The sequence below is a fragment of the Aedes aegypti genome, unplaced genomic scaffold (assembly GCF_002204515.2).
Source record: "Aedes aegypti strain LVP_AGWG unplaced genomic scaffold, AaegL5.0 Primary Assembly AGWG_AaegL5_hic_scaff_1606_PBJ_arrow, whole genome shotgun sequence".
Taxonomy (NCBI): domain Eukaryota; kingdom Metazoa; phylum Arthropoda; class Insecta; order Diptera; family Culicidae; genus Aedes; species Aedes aegypti.
This window is the reverse complement of record NW_018735060.1, coordinates 5,347-24,377: the sequence shown is the minus strand read 5'-3', so window position 1 is coordinate 24,377 and position 19,031 is coordinate 5,347. Positions and strand designations below refer to the sequence as shown.

Genomic DNA, 19,031 nt, shown 5'->3' with positions numbered 1-19,031 from the left:
AACTAACTTACAAGTTCTGGATCCGAGGTCCCAAGGGGCGGTTAAAAACTAGAGCAGCCGCTCGGCACCGCTTCAGTTCAAATCGTATCGCGCGGGAGTTAAGTTAGACAAGACAAGTAAGCCGTTCCGTTGCCCTAACTTGGCCCTGAGAAGAAATTTGCCCACCGTGTGAGAAACGCCAGAGGCTTTATGGTGATCCAGCCGGAGCTTGGGCGTGTCACTTCACATTTCTAAACTAACCGAGAACAAATCACGCGCGCGCACTTGCACTGGGGTGGTCAAGATCAACTTTGCGATCCGAGGGAATTCTTGCTTGGAGCTAGTAGGAAATTGCGTTGGCGTGAGAAAGCGGCTTAAGCCACGCGGATCAAGTCAGTGTATGTGATTTATCGAGTCAAGCTTAGTGCGATAGTGGAGAAATTAATTGAGGCCTGTCAACTTTGTGCGTGCCATTGGAGGATTTTGCCGCTGGAAGCTTGTTGTGCTGATTTGTCTTCGATATTCGGATTAGGAGTGGTGATTGATTCTCGAAAATGGGACTTCTCGATTCGAAGGTCTGGTTCGTGACCCAAGTGCTGGCAGCTGTGCCGCTGGTCTACAGTGGGCGTAAGTATGTTTGATTATGAACGGGTAACGTGTGCAGAACGGCAGAGCTATATTATTTTATTTCAAGAGATGTGATTAGCATATTTAGTTTTCTATACTCTCTCGTCAGGATATTTTTTGGACGGTTGCAATTTGGACATAGTCAATCCAAGTAATAATTACAATACATATTGGTTTTACTTGAATTTATTAGAATTTAATTGCAGCATTAATTAAAACATACTGTTTTCTAACGGTTTTATATATAGGAAGATTTTGAAGAACACTTGCAGTTATCAATTGAACCTTTCTTTAAAACTATTTGTATACTTGTTGGTTTTGTGGAAGATACTTTTTTATTGATTTTTTTTGTATAACAAAAACAATTATTGTAACCGTTTTCAATTTCGTAATCGTATTCTAATGTCGCAGGTAACTTTCCAAAATGATTTATTTGTTCAATCAAAATCGGATTCTTGTAGACTAACATAGACGTCAGACTCCTTCTCGTTAGATGCGGTAGATCGTATAGGATTTTTTTTTGCTTGTTTCGGTAATATCTGTAAACTGACTATAGTGTCTTCACGAGATTCTTAGATTCTTAGTTAAAACTTTTAACTTGAATTGGACAAATTGTAACGCTATTTCAATATGTTCAAAAATCGACCATTATCGATTACATTGTTATACATTCGAGAGAATTACTTAAAAGCGCCTAATATTCACCTCAATTTTTGTTTTCGTTCGAAAGGGCTTTCGATCGAAAACCGTTTAGCATCCATAAAATGTTGGCAGAAAAATCTGAAAACCACCCAAAATCAATGAAACAGTCATTCAAGTCATCCTGCAAAAATTTGGGTGCTGAGTGCAATAGGGTTCAGTTTTTCGCGTCACTGGAATGATATTTAGCTTTTGTGAAATGAGCGTGCTTATTAAAATAACTACACACTAAGCTCTTACGGTGAATTTCACCGTAATCTCAACAGCTGAACAGTTCGGTGAAATAAAACACCGTAATCCTCGTCGGAATTTACCGGATTCCGGTGATTTTTTACATAGGAGAAGGTATCGACCGTGATTGTTTTATTTTATTTTGTTTACGGCTATAGCGGTCATGCGACTCAAAGCTAAAGGGAGTCTATAGAAGCAAATGATGGAAACGAATAGGTGCATAGGCGTCGCAAGGGAGCGACAAGATTGAAAATTTTTAATTAGGTGGTGAAAATTGAGCAAGCCATTTTAAAGTCAGTAAGCATCGAAGCGTCCTGTATTTTGCCTAGCTTCTCTACTGGAAAAGGGTTGGCTCAAAGCTTTGAGCTTTGCTACCAACACAGGCAAAATACAGGAGGCTTCAATGTGCTCTTATACTGACGGCAATCAACCGAACGGTTCTATCGATCGATGACTGATATTGGGAATTAACACGCAGTCAAAGATGGTTTGTCTTTATCATGTGTGCTCTTCCCGCCAGTCACCACATGATCCTATTAGAACTGCATTGATTTTTTACCGAATACTGTAAAAATTTACCGTACTCCGTTAATTTATTTTACCGAACTGTTCAGCTGATGAGATTTCACAGGAATCCGTAAAATAATTTAAGTGTGTACAGATGCTCTATCAAGGTTGAATGATCAGTTTGGTGAGCTCGTTTCATGCTTTCATGTTAAATGTACTAGGTATTATTCAACGTATTTTATCACGCTAACTGTGAGAATGTTACTTTAATTAATTGATGTTATAAAATATGAACAGTTCGTCACTGTTAGTGTCGACAAAGACTCTTGTACTTCAATATTGAAAATCTCATACTGTTGGGCAGGATCGTGGTTTCCGGCGGGACACACTCTGGGTTCACAATAGGACACAATGCACTACTCCACTTAGGCAAGGCTTGGGCACTCAAGATCACCAGAGTCTATTAAAACTTATTTTTGAGTTAGGAACACTTCTTAATGTAATGACCTTTATTCTTCGGAGGTTGAACTTTTACTGACTGACTTTATCACAAATTCATCGTCTATTTATCCTACGTTGTGTATAACATATGTATTGCGCAATTCAATTTTAATACTGCACTTGCATGCAAATTTGTAGCATAATGCTTATGACTGACAGCACTGCCTGTTTTTGGGTCATGATCAGTTTGAGAACTGTCACATACCTTTCCTTTTTCCTGATTTTTAACATTTAAAAAAATTACCTTTGCATGGTTCGACGCTAAAAGTGTCGACTAACATATATTCACGTTGTCTTTAGAGTACTGATAAGTGATTTTTTGAACTGAGGTTGTTTTGTGATTCATCATCACGAATCAAGGTGAATCTTGATCATGCATCTGTGGTCTCTCCCCACTGAAAAAAACCCTTCCCATGACAACCATGGAGATGCAGAGGTGATATCGGTATCTAGTAACAATGGATGTCACACTAACATTTCTTTCCTTCACCGATGACCGTAAGGACGTGGCCTGTGCCGCTATTTACTTTTTAATGTTTGGAGTTCTCGAAAGTGTACATTGAAGATGGAACGCTACTCCCAAGCAACATCTCGTGGTTCCTTGTACAACTTCGATTATTCTAGTAAATCACGGAGTAGCAACTACGAATTTTAAGGTCATCAATGCTTATTAGAGTGATGCAAATTCTGAAATTTTGGCTCCCCTATGCTCAAACGATTTGTATTATAGTAAATAGCATCCTCCCAAAGTTTGAAATGATTCGGAAGAAATTTGACTGTGCCCACGCCATTTAAAATTTACATGGACATTACTATGGAAAACGCCAACATGTTGTGTTAAGCCCTCTACCTACTCGTAATAATATTTTATGGAAAAGTGAACAAACTCTTCTCATATTAAATCTTTTTATTTACAACTTTGCCCAAGACCACATTTTGATTGGACGTCAGGATAAATTGCTATTTAAATCATAAAGTGGGTTTGCATTTTGCATCCTTAACCAACTGCTCGGCAGGCAACAGTGATGCAAAATTTCAAATTTCAGCTCCCAAATGCTTAAACGATTATAATTATGGTAAATAGCTGGGGGCACCGATACTACACACGAAATTGGATACAATTGTTTTCCAAATTGCAAGATAGCTCCAGTTTGCCAACGACAATCAAGGCAGGCTTAGTGAAAATTGCTAGTTTTCATTTGTTGTGTACCTTCGATCTTTCAGGACAAACATTGAAAAAGGGCCACAGTTTTCTATGCGTTTAATTTTCAGTTTTAAAGAAAACTGTAAAAAGAGCCTCATTCCAATACGTTACATTCAATTAGAATGAACGGTGCTCTCGTGACGTTACTTTTTAATGTGCATGAATTGATTCTAATTCGATTTTTGCTTCTTTTGATGAAATGCAAAAATATGCTTAGGCTAATTACGCGCTTTTATCATGTTTGTCCATTGTTTAAGATCCGGGCTCACAGTGACAGTTCGTGACAGCAAAATCTCGGCTCACTGTGACGTAGAGAAATTTTGTATTGGTTTCTCCCTCCCAGGTAAATAGCATCCTTCCAAAGATTGAAGTGATTCGGAAGAAATTTGACTGTGCACAAGCCCTTTGAAGTTTATATGGAGATTACTGTGGAAAACGCCAATCTTTTGTGTTCCGTCCTCTATCTCTTCGTCATATTTTTTTTTGGAAAAGTGAACAAATTCTTCTAATGTGAAATCCTCCCAGCTTACAACTTTGCCGAAGACCACATTTTGATTGGACGTAAGGATAATTTGTTATTATTGATATCAAAGACTATATCATGCTTGAAGCTGGGAAATTTCCGCATGAAATGAGTGTGCTCACTTTTCCACAGATCATTATGACGAGCAGTTAGCGGACTGAACACAAAAAGTTTGCCTTTTCCATAGTAATTTCCATACAAACTTCAAATAGCGTGTGCTCAACCAAATTTCTTCCGAATCACTTCAAATTTTGGGGGGATCATTTTCATCATAATTGACATCGTTTAAGCATAGGGAGCAAAAACTTCAAAATTTGCATCAGTCTATTGGCCATCCCTCTATTGGTGGGTTTTGAAAGCTCCTGTAGCGTGGATGGTGGATGATAGCGTAATACCAGGTCCGTCCCACTCGAGCTCAGATTTTGTACCACTTCTAGTACTGCATTTGGTCCCTCCGTGATGCAAACGGTACCCAAGTTTGACAGATCGCAGTACACTTTTCACGGCATTCTAGATCACCTTATGAGCCATACAATTTTGGGCAATTGCAAGGGACATGGAGGTCTCTATTTGTCTCTGGTAATACGGTGGACTATTCTGCTACGGCCTAACACTGACGGAGAAAACTGCATCGGCCCGTACTGAGAGGATAGATCAACGCTGGACAGAAAATAAAACGAAATACTACATGTACTGTAATTCCACATAAATTCACGATAAAATTACAATCAAAATCCCAAAAACACTGAACTAATACATACTACAGAATGCGTGGACTTCTAATTAATCGGCAAGTACCCTTTTCTGTCGACACTTTTTGACGTACTCTTACTGATTAATTGTACTGGTGCTCATGAAGATCATGCTTATTATATTACAACTTCATATAGATTGCAAACCCAAGTAATTTATATCAAATTTTGATAACTGTTTTGTTTTAAAATGATCGTCAATCTTGCCTTGTTGAAGTGCATGACCTGGAAGCTGTGAATTTTGTTTTGACGTTTGTTCCGTCATGTCGATATATAGCCACGCAGTTAAAATTTTGTCATACGGCATACGTGCTCTGGTTTTGCAGTTGCTTCTTGCTTCCGTTTTTGTTCGGGGCCTAATTATCTACAGCGACTTACACCTTATTTATTAGACGAAGTGTATATGTGCCAAAATTATCGCACAAAAAGAAAATTCGCGGAACATTAAAGAAAAGTGTTTTGTTTCAAAACATTTCATGAGGATTTGAATTTCGTATCGTCGTTACGGAATATTTCAATTATTTGTTTCGTTTCGCTAAAACCAGTGTTGAAAATTCCGCATATCGTTTCGTTTCGTAACGCTATGGAAGAAACGCATATCGCAAAACCTTATTCTATAGATATGGCTTATTTGAATAAGCTTCTAGGTACATTATCGGACATAAAAAATCACCAAACACGTTTTCCCAACCAGTAGTTCTTCAAATCTACGCCAACCCAATCACAAACCTTTTACAAGACTAAAGATGCTCATAATAATAATAAAACGGTGTTGGAGAGAAAATTACAAATACCTCCAACCTTGTAATCAACGTTAACGTTGTTAACGTTGTTAACGTTAATCAACGATTAACGCCGTTTCGTTAATTCGTTGACGTTAACCTGTAACGGTTAACGAAGCTTGCGTTGATTGCGTTGAAAAACAATTTAACATATTAGTATCATTGAAAACATTACATTCATTTCTTATATCTAGGTGTTCTGTGTTATTAGACAACACTATCATCCTAATTTGGTAAAACAAATCTAAGATTTTATTAACATTTTGTTAACAACATATTACATTTCATTTGCCGTAGCAGTTCAGATTTTTTACAGGTGAGTTGATTTCACCTGCTTATAAGAGAAAAAAAAACGCTTTGAATTTACTTAACCTAACTTAACCTAAACATATAACGCATTAATCGTTGCAATAGAAGATTGTAACGATTTTTGCCTGAAATTAAATTATTTTATTTGACACTAGTGGTCCCGGCAAACTTCGTCTTGCCATCAAGTAGGCTGATGAAAACCGCTACGAATCGTCCCATATAAAATGACAGTTCCGTCCACTGTCGTTTTTCCGGTTTTCCCGGTAAATGTTTTGGAACTTTTTATACACACAAACACGTCGGAACCCTTGACGAACAAAATGGAGAAAGAATCATCCAAATCCGCTAACCCGTTCGTAAGCCATTTCGTGACATACAAACACCATTCCATTTTTATTTATAAAGATTTGTTCCAATGTTTCAACATTGGATATTCTATGTAACTCATTGTACTATACCAGGGAGGAAGCTTCAGAATCATTTTCAAAATTTAATTTTGAATTCTTTGCAGAGCTCTCTTCTTGGTATTACAACAGCTAGTCCGTATTGGTACAGCTTACAACAATGGCTGGCCTGAAAATATGTTTGAATATCAAAAGCTTGTTCTTAAGACAAAGTTTTGATTTTCTATTAATAAGGGGATAGAGACATATTACATATTTATTACATTTGGCTTGAAATGTCCTCAATATGATTTTGGAAAGTTAAATTCTTATCTACAATCAGCCCTAGATACTTAACTTCATCTGACCAATTTATTGGAACCACCTCTCATCGTGACAATATGTATACTTGAAGGTTTCAATAAGAGCTTTTGGTTTATGTGGGAATATTATTAGTTGAGTTTTGGAAGCATTAGGAGAAATCTTCCATTTTTGCAGTATGAAGAAAAAATATCCAAACTTTTTTGCAATCGACTACAGATGACACGCAGGCTTCGACCTTTGGCGGAGAGCCTGTGTCATCCGCAAACAAAGATTTTTGAAATCCCTGAGGTAACTCAGGTAAGTCAGATGTGAAAATATTGTATAATATTGGTCCTAAATGCTGCTTGTGGAACACCAGCTCTTACAGGAAGTCTTTCAGACTTGGAGTTCTGATAATTAACCTGAAGTGTACGATTTGACAGATAACTTTGAATTATTCTAACAATGTATGTTGGAAAATTAAAGTTTTTTAATTTTACAATCAAACCTTCATGCCAAACACTGTCGAATGCTTTTTCTATGTCTAGAAGAGCAAGACCAGTAGAATAGCCTTCAGATTTGTTGGAACGGATCAAATTTGTCACGCGTAAAAGTTGATGAGTGGTCGAATGTCCATGGCGGAATCCAACTGTTCATTGGCAAAAATTGAATTTTCGTTGATGTGGACCATCATTCTGTTCAAAATTACCTTTTCAAAAAGTTTACTGATGGAGGAAAGCAAACTGATTGGACGATAGCTAGAAGCTTCTGCAGGATTTTTGTTTGGTTTTAAAATTGGAACAACCTTAGCATTTTTCCATTTGTCAGGAAAATATGCTAATTGAAAACATTTGTTAAATATATCAACTAAAAATGATAAGCTACTTTCTGGAAGTTCTTGATGAGGATGTAGAAAATTCCCTCATCGCCAGGAGCTTTCATATTTTGAATTTTTTAATAATAGTTCTCATTCTTCCAAATCAGTCTCCCAGCATTTCGAAAACGTCTCTTGATTGAGAATATTTTCGAAGTCTTGAGTAACTTGATTTTCAATTGGACCAATAAGTCCTAAATTAAAATTGTGCGCACTTTCAAACTGCATTCAATATGCATTGTCAATATCAAGTTTAGTTTCTAAAGAAATGTTAACATCAAGATTAGAGTCAACATACGTTTCATATATATTCCAGTCGGCTCGAAAATAATTGAAAGTGGAGCTGATAGATTGAGAATCGCTTCTTGGGATATTTGAAATAAAACAGGGACATGATCAGAATCAAAATCAGCATGAGTAACTAATTGGCTACAAAGATGACTAGAGTCGGTTAAGACCAAGTCAATCGTAGATGGATTTCTAGAAGAGGAAAACATGTAGGGCTATCAGGGTATTGAATTGAGAAATATCCTGAAGAGCACTCATCAAATAAAATTCTGCCGTTGGAATTACTTTGAGAATTATTCCATGACCGATGTTTGGCATTAAAGTCACCAATGACAAAAAATTTTGACTTATTGCGAGTCAATTTTCGCAAATCAGTTTGGAGCAAATTAACTTGCTGTCCAGAGCATTGAAAAGGCAAATAGGCAGCTATGAAAGTATATTTACCAAGCTGTGTTTCAACAGAAACACCTAAAGTTTCAAAAACTTTAGTTTCAAATGATGAAAACAGTTGATGTTTTATACGCCTATGAATGATGATTGCAACTCCCCCACATGCCCCATCAAGTCGATCATTACGATAAACAAAAAAATTTGGGGTGGGTAATGTCTGTTACATTACGCGAGGTTGACGTAGAACTACGATGATTAATAATTTGATTTGTCATGTGTATGAATTTGTAAGTGTACTAGTTTTGTGTTGTTATTGACCGGATGAAGTTTTCAGAAGTTAACTCTTTTTGGACTCATTTTGGTAGTCCTAAAAAGAACCATTTGTCTTTCTGTGGTTCCGAAAACCAGTGTTTAGTGTTCCAGGAATAATGCCAGATGATTGAATTTGTTTGTTTGGTCGTTGCTTGGTTGGGTGATCGGTTTCTGGCTCCAGCTGTAGTTCGCCAAACACCTCCAGTAGATTAGATGTTTGATAGCTCGGGTGCTTCGATCGTTAGAATCGATAGAATCGGTCCAGTGCTTTGGTCTGTAGCAATATCCATTGCATGAGCATTTAGGCTCTGTACATTGATACTCATCATATGCAGGCTTGGCCGCTATGATCCAGTATTTCACGCAGTTCGTCTCAAAGCGTCACTAATCGATGATTGCCTAAGCGCTGCAGCTCATTCCTTAAGTCAACTATCTTGGGAGAATTACTGCCTTTGGCGTGATGAACTTGAAAAAAGTAAAGTTTGTCAAAAATAGTCCTTGCAATGAAGTAACCCGCGACAATCCAACATATACCAATGCTGATCCTGACTTTTGTCATAGTCGTACACGACCTCGGGGAAAGTTACACCTTGCGACTTATGAACAGAAAAAAGCACAGGCACTAACCATCGGGAACTGAATGCGTTTGCATTTGATTATGCCGCACAGTTTGAAAGTAAAATAAAAATTCTCTATACAGGGAGTAGTGCTTCGTGAAGCCCAAGCAGGACAGTTCGGTTTTGCGTCGTCCGATAGATTTAGCTCACGGTTTCGCGTGTGTTTTCGTTGCTGGAGGTTTTTTTTTGTTTTTTTTTCCCGTTTTGGAGCGTCTTGCTGGGTAGTGCTTCGTGAAGCCCAAGCAGTACAGTTCGGTTTTGCGTCGTCCGATAGATTTAGCTCACGGTTTCGCGCGTGTTTTCGTCGCCGGAGATTTTTTTTTTTCTGTTTTGGAGCGTCTTGCTGGGTAGTGCTTCGTGAAGCCCAAGCAGGACAGTTTTTACATTCAGAAATGGAATAGTGGTTATCACGCCTAATGGTATGGGTGCCCTAGTGTAGATGTGGTTGTGAACCTTAGAGGAAAACAATATGCACTCTGTCTCGAATAACACCCAAAATCCGGGTGTAAAACAAACTGTGTATGACGAGCGTATGCTAGTCTACGTGTGTTCAAATGTCACTAAGCTCTATAGTGAAAGTGAAAAATGAAAAAGTGATTTGTTTGATTTGTGTCCTCAGTACTGTTGGTTTTTGGCTGCCGTAAGTTCACCGAACCATCCGGAAGTGACAGGCAGCACATAAATTTAGAGAATCAATCCGGTGAGTTTGTTCCAGTATGATACTTTTTCTTTTGTGAGCCTTCCGGATCGTTTTCGTCCGCGTCGTGGAACTTCTGATCGTTTCTTGAACGGAAAATGTTATTTTCGGAGTTTGATAATTATGTTCAGATTGCGCATTCTGTCCGGGCGGGTGTTACGCAACTAACAATCGGTTGTGGATGCTTTTTAACCGTTCGATGACCCTGGAGGGATCGATTCTGCTTTTCGTATAATTTTGAGCAGAAAAACCGACTGTGTTATCCTAGGGTGTTTAGTTCGAACGCGCTTCCTTTCGTTTTTCGAAATAAAACTACAGTACCACCCAGTACAGTTTTTCAATGGGCACAGTACAGTTTTTCAATAGGCGTGATTTTTTTTTTTTTACGCGTATCGTTATTTTATACAATCCGATGACCCTGGAGGGATCGGTTTTGCTTTTTACTGGTTATTGAGCAAAAATATTATTGCACAATCGACAAGCATTTCGCGAAATACTATTTATACTATAAATAAGCTATTGTTTTCTCTTTTGATTGCCGGCATTCAAAAGATTAATTTGAAAACGCTTAAACAACAAATATTTATGGTCTATCGCCAGCTTTCTAGGCGAATCCTGACAATATACCTTCCCCAACCTCCAACTCCGTAGCACTTATGAGGGTGTCGCTGAGTCGGTGGCCTCTCATTAAGTAAGTGCTACATCAACATTTCCTTCCCCTATCCCAAGTTACGGTAAAGATGGGCGTGGCCGGGAATAGCGACATTCATGCTTTAGTATTCTTGTTTATGATTTGAACAAGGTATACTCCCCTGCCTTGTTCTTGAAAGTAGTCAGGATGAGATTATTAAAAAGAAACATGAATGTTGCTAGTATCCAATCTACGAAGTATACCGTAACTACGCTAACGCTAACGCTAACGCTAACGCTAAATAAAAATTCTCTATACAGGAGTGAAACTGGAATTTCAAAACCAAGAGCCTTACGTTGGCATGAAATATTTTGAACTCTAATAACTTTTTGCTGGTTTAACGAAATTCCTTGAATGGCACCTCAATTGAAAGACAAGACATCAAAGGGTCATGTCGTTTACTTACTGAATTTCACATACCTGTCCAAATAGTTTAATTACTGTTTTAAAAGAGAACGTTGATTTATAAATAGGGATGCTAGAGAAAAATTGACGTCATTTGCTTTCCATTCTCCGCTTGGATCGCATCTCAGCAGGAAATAGATCGTCTGGCTCTGACCGGGCGTGCTTCTCAGGCACAGACATCGATAGCGAAGGACCTCCCCGTTTGTCTTGCTTCGCTCAAATCAAACTGTCGAGCGAGCGAGAGAAGATGCCGTCCGAAGCCAAAGTCATCACCGCTGCCGCCGCCAAGAAGAAGAAGAAGGGGAAGCAGTCCACCAGGAAAATTTGCGGTCGAACTGTGAACACGGTCGGGCAAGTCATTCTCGCTTTGTGCTTCACCGCTTGTTTGCGTTCACCCAGCCATCGTCATCGCCGCCATCATCAGATTTCGACTTAAGCCCGGTGATCCACTACCTGTCACTAATGTGCGCCATCCACGCCACGAAACTTTCGGTTCGTCGTATAAGCAAATATGCTCAAATTTATACATTTGAGTTGAGGATTCCCCGTTTGACCATGGCAATCAACTGATAACATCCCGCAGTGTTATTTATCTGTAAGAGCATCAAAGCTAACAAAGCCATCGGCCCTTTTCAGGGCCATCAAATTAGTGGAAAAGAGTTAAAAGAGAAATATTTCCGACTTTATATATGACTAATATTCCTAAATCAGTTTCACAGCTTCATACAAAATTTCATTTGTCATGAATAATTTATGACTAAACGTTTTGAGACTGTAATCGCGGACGCTGCTGCAGTGCCGTCGGGGTGAGTGCTCAACATTCCACAACAATTGTAAAATAGAGTGGCATTTCCAGCAGCGTCTTTGATGTTCCATATTTTATGGGAACACTTTGATTAGGAAAATTATCACATGTTACAAAATTGCGACATATTTAGAATGCTTTTGATAAGACATTCTCATTGAACAATTGTAATAATTTTTTCACCCATGGATCAGAAATTTACCATCATAATAAAAAAAAAACTATTCATTATCAATAGCTCGTATTGAATATTTGGTTAATGTCAAGCCTTCCAGCAATTCATGTTCGACCAATTTCTCACGCATTAGCATTCTCCGCAATTTTCAAGTAATTCCAAGCCCAACACATTATTGGCACATACCCATTTCCCAGATTGGTCGATCAGAAAGCGAAGAGCACAAAAGGGAGGAGCATCATCTGCTATTCTGAGGTTATAATACATGCTTCCTTCGTCGGATTCAGTTTCATTCCAATTCCGCTTTCGAGCTGGTAAGAGCTCCTCCGAACTTGCTCAGCGAGAAGTACCTCGCTGCTAGAAATCTGCTGAGCTGTTAATCTTCAAGCTGCTAATCCAGCTTCTGGTTTGTGAAATCGCTCAAGATTTCTAGGTGACCGATCCGCGCTTCTAAATTTCGACTCGTGGTAAACTCGTGGTCACAGCATCCAAGCTCAATCGGCCCTTTTCAGGGCTACTTTACTGATTTATCTATAATGATCTAAATATCGCGGTATACTATAATTTGGTTCACATAATTTACCCCTCATAATTACATGAATTTGAGAATTTACCGCTGCAGCACCGTCGGACCGTAATAACACCATACTACTCAGCATTGTATGGTATTTCTAAAAGCATCGTTGATTTATCATATAATGGGGAACACTTCCTAAATTCTCGACTATGGAAATTGGAAAATGTATTAAAATTGCGACAGATTTTAAATACTGTTCAATAAACTGTTTCCTGACCAATTGTAATGAGCAACTATTGATCTGAAACTTTTCTACAAGTAAGTCTATTGCAAATGTCATAGTATATAAATCAGAACACATTGAACATTGATCAGAAATATTTAAATTTGCACGAAAGCAAAACATGCGTGATTTTAATTTATTGTAAGCTGTTAAAATAATGTTGATATTTTTACTGTCCATACGAACGCGCATGTGAATTTTCCAAGATATGTAAATCCCTAACCAAGACATCAACTTCATGTATCTTATCCTAGATTGGTCAATCAGAAGAAGGCGAAGAATACGAAAGGGAGGAGCATTGTCTGCAATTCATTTAAGGGACGAATGACCTTTGGATTAAAATCCCTCTGTAACAACAACAGGATTCGGTTCATTTCATGTACACTTTCGAGCTAGTAAGAACTTCTCGTGATAAACACAGTATAGTTAGTAATATTTTTTAATGTGCTTACCACATACTTGCTATAATCTCTTAATTCATCTCGTAGCATCATACAATATCTGATTTATCACGAATAATCGACAATACGACAATTTGAGGATGGACCGAGAACGCTGCTGCAGTGCCGTTGGGATGCAATAACAGCCCAAGCAACCAATAGTTCGGATTGTACTTAAGCAGTGAACTCCGTAGTTCACTTTTGGTATAAATCTAGTTTCAGTGAAATTTTCTCGCTGATTAAGAGTGCACTGCGGACATTAAATAAACTTGATTCTCAGAAGAGTAGCTCATAACCTCATCAACAACTTGAAAGTTCAAAACAAGGTCATATTGAACTTATTTGGTACTTGAAGGTAAAAATCAAACTTAATCGAACTTTATATGAACTGTAAAGTCCGGTTAATTACTTAAAAAGTTAGCTGATTAAGCCAAAACATGCCCTTTTATCCGAACTTTTGGTTGCTTGGGAGCATAATGCTCATCTTATACATCCCTTGCCAAGACATCAATTTCATATAGCCTATTTCTCAGATTGTCTATTGCGTTATAGACAACATGTAGAAAAATCAATTCAGATCAATAGTTGCTCATTACAATTGGTCAAGAAACAGTTTATTGAACAGTATTTAAAATCTGTCGCAATTTTAATACATTTTCCAATTTCCGTACTCGAGAATTTTGGAAGCGGGGGCCATGAATGGTCCTGGCTGGAAATATTCGTGGGGAGAAGCTCGACCCTTGGCTGCAGGAATTTCATTAACAACTCTTTGTTAAAGCAGAAATTTTCCGAGGAAAATTCTGCTAAAAGTGAACTTTTTCAAAACAACTCTTTTTGATTGGAATATTTATTAACAACTCTTTGTCGAGTAAAATCATCCTAAATAACTCTTTGCTCCATCGCCAAACCAAACCATTTCATTGAATTGGCTTGTTTAGGGGTATCCTGTTTTTTACATATTCTGATTCTACGTTAAAAACTGAGCCATAATCCAAAGTTTCATAATTTTCCGTGCCCTGGAACTATTTTTAAAACAAGTTTGAATTTAGTATGGAAATCGCGTTTGAATCACCCCTCGGAAAGTTTTACTTCCGGACGAGCTGTCATTATGTAAATTGAAATGTCATTGAGTCGACGGAATGAAATCTTTTTTAATCATTTACTATATCAAAATTAAGATATTGAAGCGCAATAAAATCGTGTTACACTTAGAAAAATGTGCTCTTTCGAACAAGCTACAAGTAACTGTGAATTTTTCATCACTAAACAACCCAATTCATCAAGTACAAGAATATGAATGGTAAGGAGAGGCAGATGGTGTATATTTCGCTGGCGTTAGTTTCCAACAGGTCGCCGGTTGGCGCTGACTACTAATCCGTCCACTGAATGTTTTTCAGTTTTTGCTTTCGCTTCGTTTCGCTTCGTCACTCCGTTCGCTACTCGCACGCGATTGTTTATTGCTTTCGCGCTATTTTCGTTGAACTCTTTTGATTTTTCATGCAAAATGACCAACTTTGAAAAAATATATCTCAGTTATTTATGGACCGATTTTCACAGAATATCAGACATAGCTTAAATTTTAACATATATTATTGAGTGATTTTTCCAATCATACGTTGAAAAGCAGTAACGGTTTGACTAAAGTGGATTTTTGTGACGATTTTTTTATAATTGACATAACTAAACATATTGAAGGAATAGCTTCATGGTATCTTCAGCAAAGTTGTAGATTTTGACGAGATGAATTAGTTTGCTGAAGACAGTTTTTGTGTAAGGCTATGAGATTTTAAGATAAAAAGTTTTGAATTTTTCGTCGAAAATTACAGTTTAGTCAAACCGTTATTACTTATAAACTTGTGATTGGAAAAATTATTCAAAAATATATGTTAAAACTCAAGTTACATCTGATGTTCTGTGAAAGTTTCTTTCGAAAATATTTCCATAAATAACTGAGATCTAACTTACCAAAGTTGGTCATTTTGTATGGAAAATCGAAAAAGTTGCAAATGCATGTGAATAAGTTGGGGCCTTCCTTAGCCGAGTGGTTAGAGTCCGCGGCTACAAAGCAAAGCCATGCTGAAGGTGTCTGGGTTCGATTCCCGGTCGGTTCAGGATCTTTTCGTAATGGAAATTTTCTTGACTTCCCTGGGCATAGAGTATAATCGTACCTGCCACACGATATACGAATGCAAAAATGGAAACTTTGGCAAAGAAAGCTCTCAGTTAATAACTGTGGAAGTGTCATAAGAACACTAAGCTGAGAAGCAGGCTCTGTCCCAGTGAGGACGTTAATGCCAAGAAGAAGAATAAGAAGATGTGAATAAGTTCTCAGTTTATTCGACAAACCAGCTAAATATTTCATGGGTGCACAACAGCAATAGGGTAGCGGATCACAGGGATTTAGTTGAAATCTGGAAACGTAGCTCAATTTTGAAATCTTGAGCGATTTCACAAACGAGATTCTGGATTAACAGCTCAGCAGGCTTCTAGCAGCGAGGTACTTCTCGCTAAGCAAGAGCTCTTACCAGCTCGAAAGCGGAAATGGAATGAAACTGAATCCAACGAAGGCAGCATGTTTTATAACCTTGGAATAGCAGATGATGCTCCTCCCTTTTGTGCTCTTCGCTTTCTGATCGACCAATCTGGGAAATGGGTATGTGCCAATAATGTGTTGGGCTTGGAATTACTTGAAAATTGTAGAGAATACTAATACGTGAGAAATTGGTGGAACAAGAATTGTTGGAATGATTGGCATTCCCTAAATATTCAATACGAGCTATTGATAATCAATAGTTTTCTTTATTATGACGGTAAATTTCGGATCCATGGGTGCCAAAATTATTACAATTGTTCAATGAGAATGTCTTATCAAAAGCATTCTTAATATGTCGCAATTTGGTTACATGGGATAATTTTCCTAATCAAAGTGTTCCCATAAAATATGGAACATAAAAGGCGCTGTTGGAAATGCCACTCTATTTTACAATCGTTGTGAAATGTTGAGCACTCACCCCGACGGCACTGCAGCAGCGACCGCGAGTACAATCTCAAATGGTTGAGTCATAAATTATTCATGACAAATGAAATTTTGTATGAAGCCGTGAAATTGATTTAGGAATATTAGAAGTTAGAAATAAAGTCGGAAATATTTCTCTTTTAACTCTTTTCCACAAATTTGATGGCTCTGAAAAGAACCGATGGCTTTGTTAGCTTCGATGTTGTTACGAATAAATTACACTGCTCGGACCAGCAAAACTCAGGGGGCTTCTGGTATTTGCTCCTAACGGGATTACTTCTTGACCACCAATGATGATTTCATCACGAGTCGAAATTTTGAAGCGCGGGTCAACAGCTCCTCGGCCGATGAAATTTGCGGCGGCGATGACGATGGCTGGGTGAACGCAAACAAGCGGTGAACCACAAAGCGAGAATAACTCGCCCGACCGTGTTCACAGTTCGACCGCACATTCACCTGTGGACTGCTTCCTCTTCTTTTTCTAGGCGGCGGCAGCGGTGATGGCTTTAGCTTCGGACGGCATCTTCTCTCGCTCGCTCGATAGTTTGATTTGAGCGAAGCAAGACAAACGGTGGCGTCCTTCGCTATCGATGTCTGTGCCTGAGAAGCACGCCCGGTCAGAGCAAGCCGATCTGTCGCCTGCTGTGATGCGAGCCAATATGAGAGTGGAAAGCAAATGACGTCAAATTTTTTCTAGCCACCCCTATTTATAGATTTGCTTGAAATCAACGTTCTATTTTAAAACAGTTATTGAACTATTTGGACAGGTATTTAGGATTCAGTAAGTAAACGACATGAAGCTTTGATGTCTTATCTTTCGATTGAGGTGCTAATCAATAAATTTCGTTAAGCCAGCGAGAAGTTATAAACGTTTAAAATATTTCATGCCAGCGTAACGCTCTTGGTTTTGAAATTCCAATTTCACTCCTGTATAGAGAAGAAAGACGTACTTCTACGTCAAAAAGTGATCAACTACAAGCCCAGATGAATTTACCATTAAAATAATACTCGATTTATTCTCCACTTACCTTATACATCGTTTTCTTGTTCCAGCGTATCCTCGCACAACCAGTTCCTATTACGACCCAAATGGATTCTTCCAGTTTGCAGATAAAACCCACCATAGGTTCTACAACTTTTACCAACACGTGACCGAAGCGGCCCGTGCTGAAAAGCTCATCTCCAACAACGAAGTTTGGCCTAGTGATAAATCCATTAGCCAAATGGCAAGCGGTTCCTTCTCATATCGCGAAGAAGACGACTACGGTCCATCGAATTGGGGAGCGTTGAATGCCACCTGCGAGGGCATGTATCAAAGTCCCATCAACCTTATTGCCAATAGGTCTGTGATTGTCCAACAGAAGCGGGCCCTCGAATTGAAGGGTTCTCGGAACGTCCCGATGGCCATGGTCGTAGAAAACGAAGGTGGAGCCGCGGCCTTCTTTCCCGAATTCCGAACGAATGAACAGCCGAGACTTCGTGGTGGACCACTTCGAGGGGAATACTTGTTCTATCAGTTTCACTATCATCTAGGGTCGGAGCATACGTTCGACAAGAAGCGGTATTCGGCGGAAATGCATCTGGTGTTCTACAACGAGTTGTATGGATCATTCAAGGCTGCTAGGGATCAGGCCAATGGTGTGGCTGTGATAGCGTTGACGTTTGACGTACTGAAGAGCCGTAGGATCAATTCACTGAACAAGTGGACTCGTAGTTTGGCCGAAGTGGTTGAAGCTGAAAGTGAGTACAGTATACCTAGGCAAGAGCTGTTTTCGGTGAGCGACGTTTTGGGTGATATGGAATGGCCGTACTTTGCGTACGAAGGAAGTCTAACGACGCCACCTTGCTCTGAAACGGTACAGTGGATTGTGGCTAGCGAGCGGCAATTGTTGACTCGAAGCGAACTGAAAACGATGCGTATGCTAAAAGGAAGAGGTGGCGATTGGGTGCAGACAGCGCGGCCAACACAGGCCCTGAATTTCCGAAGGGTGTTTATCTATTGATAGGCAAGCCTAGCAGGATGTTGGATACCAATGTGGGAATCAACTGATTTGTTTCCAGTATCTGGGTACTAATCGGGAATGTTCATCAGAGATTAGGTAAATTAAAGAACTAAACTGTACCGAATGCAAACTAATCTTTGGATCATAATAAATGATAGTAGTGTCATCTATATTAAGGATGAAAACCTCGCTCCACAAAGAAGTGTTCATTGTGCCATTGAAAATAAATGAAATAATAAAGTATTCCAGGGTTTTGTTTCTTTTTGTTATCTCGTCTCTTCATTATGTTTTCATTTCACAGTTGGAGTTGCAAGCACTGTGACATCATTATGAATTAACCCTCTAATACCCAAATTTTTTATTTTCGATCTAAATATTATTTTTAGCTATTTAATTTTTTTTTTTCTGAACACGTTTTGGGCAATGATTTATTTTTATTCGCAAATCTATGAATTTGGATTTTTGATTTTTATAATTTTTATTTTTGAGCTTCCCTATCCTTTTTCAATTTTTCTTGAATTTTATTTATTTTTTTGGATTTTCTTATTTTTCTTGTAATTAACGGAAAAACAGTTTTTAAATTATTTTCATACCACCAAGCCTATGATAGGTTAATCGTAGAAAAATAAAAAAGGTACGGTTTTTATATTACACGTTAAATGAACCCAAGGCATTTAGAGGTTATATAAGAAAACAATAATTAAAACAATTTTCAAAA

The 19,031-nt window shown here is 38.3% G+C and overlaps 1 protein-coding gene across 1 annotated transcript; it reads left to right on the top strand.

Moving 5' to 3' along the window:
• The first annotated feature begins 66 nt into the window (after positions 1 to 66).
• On the top strand, positions 67 to 18,558 carry LOC5574051 (carbonic anhydrase 13). The gene is made up of 2 exons (XM_001654979.2): positions 67 to 606; positions 17,364 to 18,558. The coding sequence occupies exons 1-2, from the start codon at positions 534 to 536 to the stop codon at positions 18,311 to 18,313; spliced, it is 1,023 nt and encodes a 340-aa protein (XP_001655029.1). The 5' UTR covers positions 67 to 533; the 3' UTR covers positions 18,314 to 18,558.
• Positions 18,559 to 19,031: the final 473 nt, after the last annotated feature.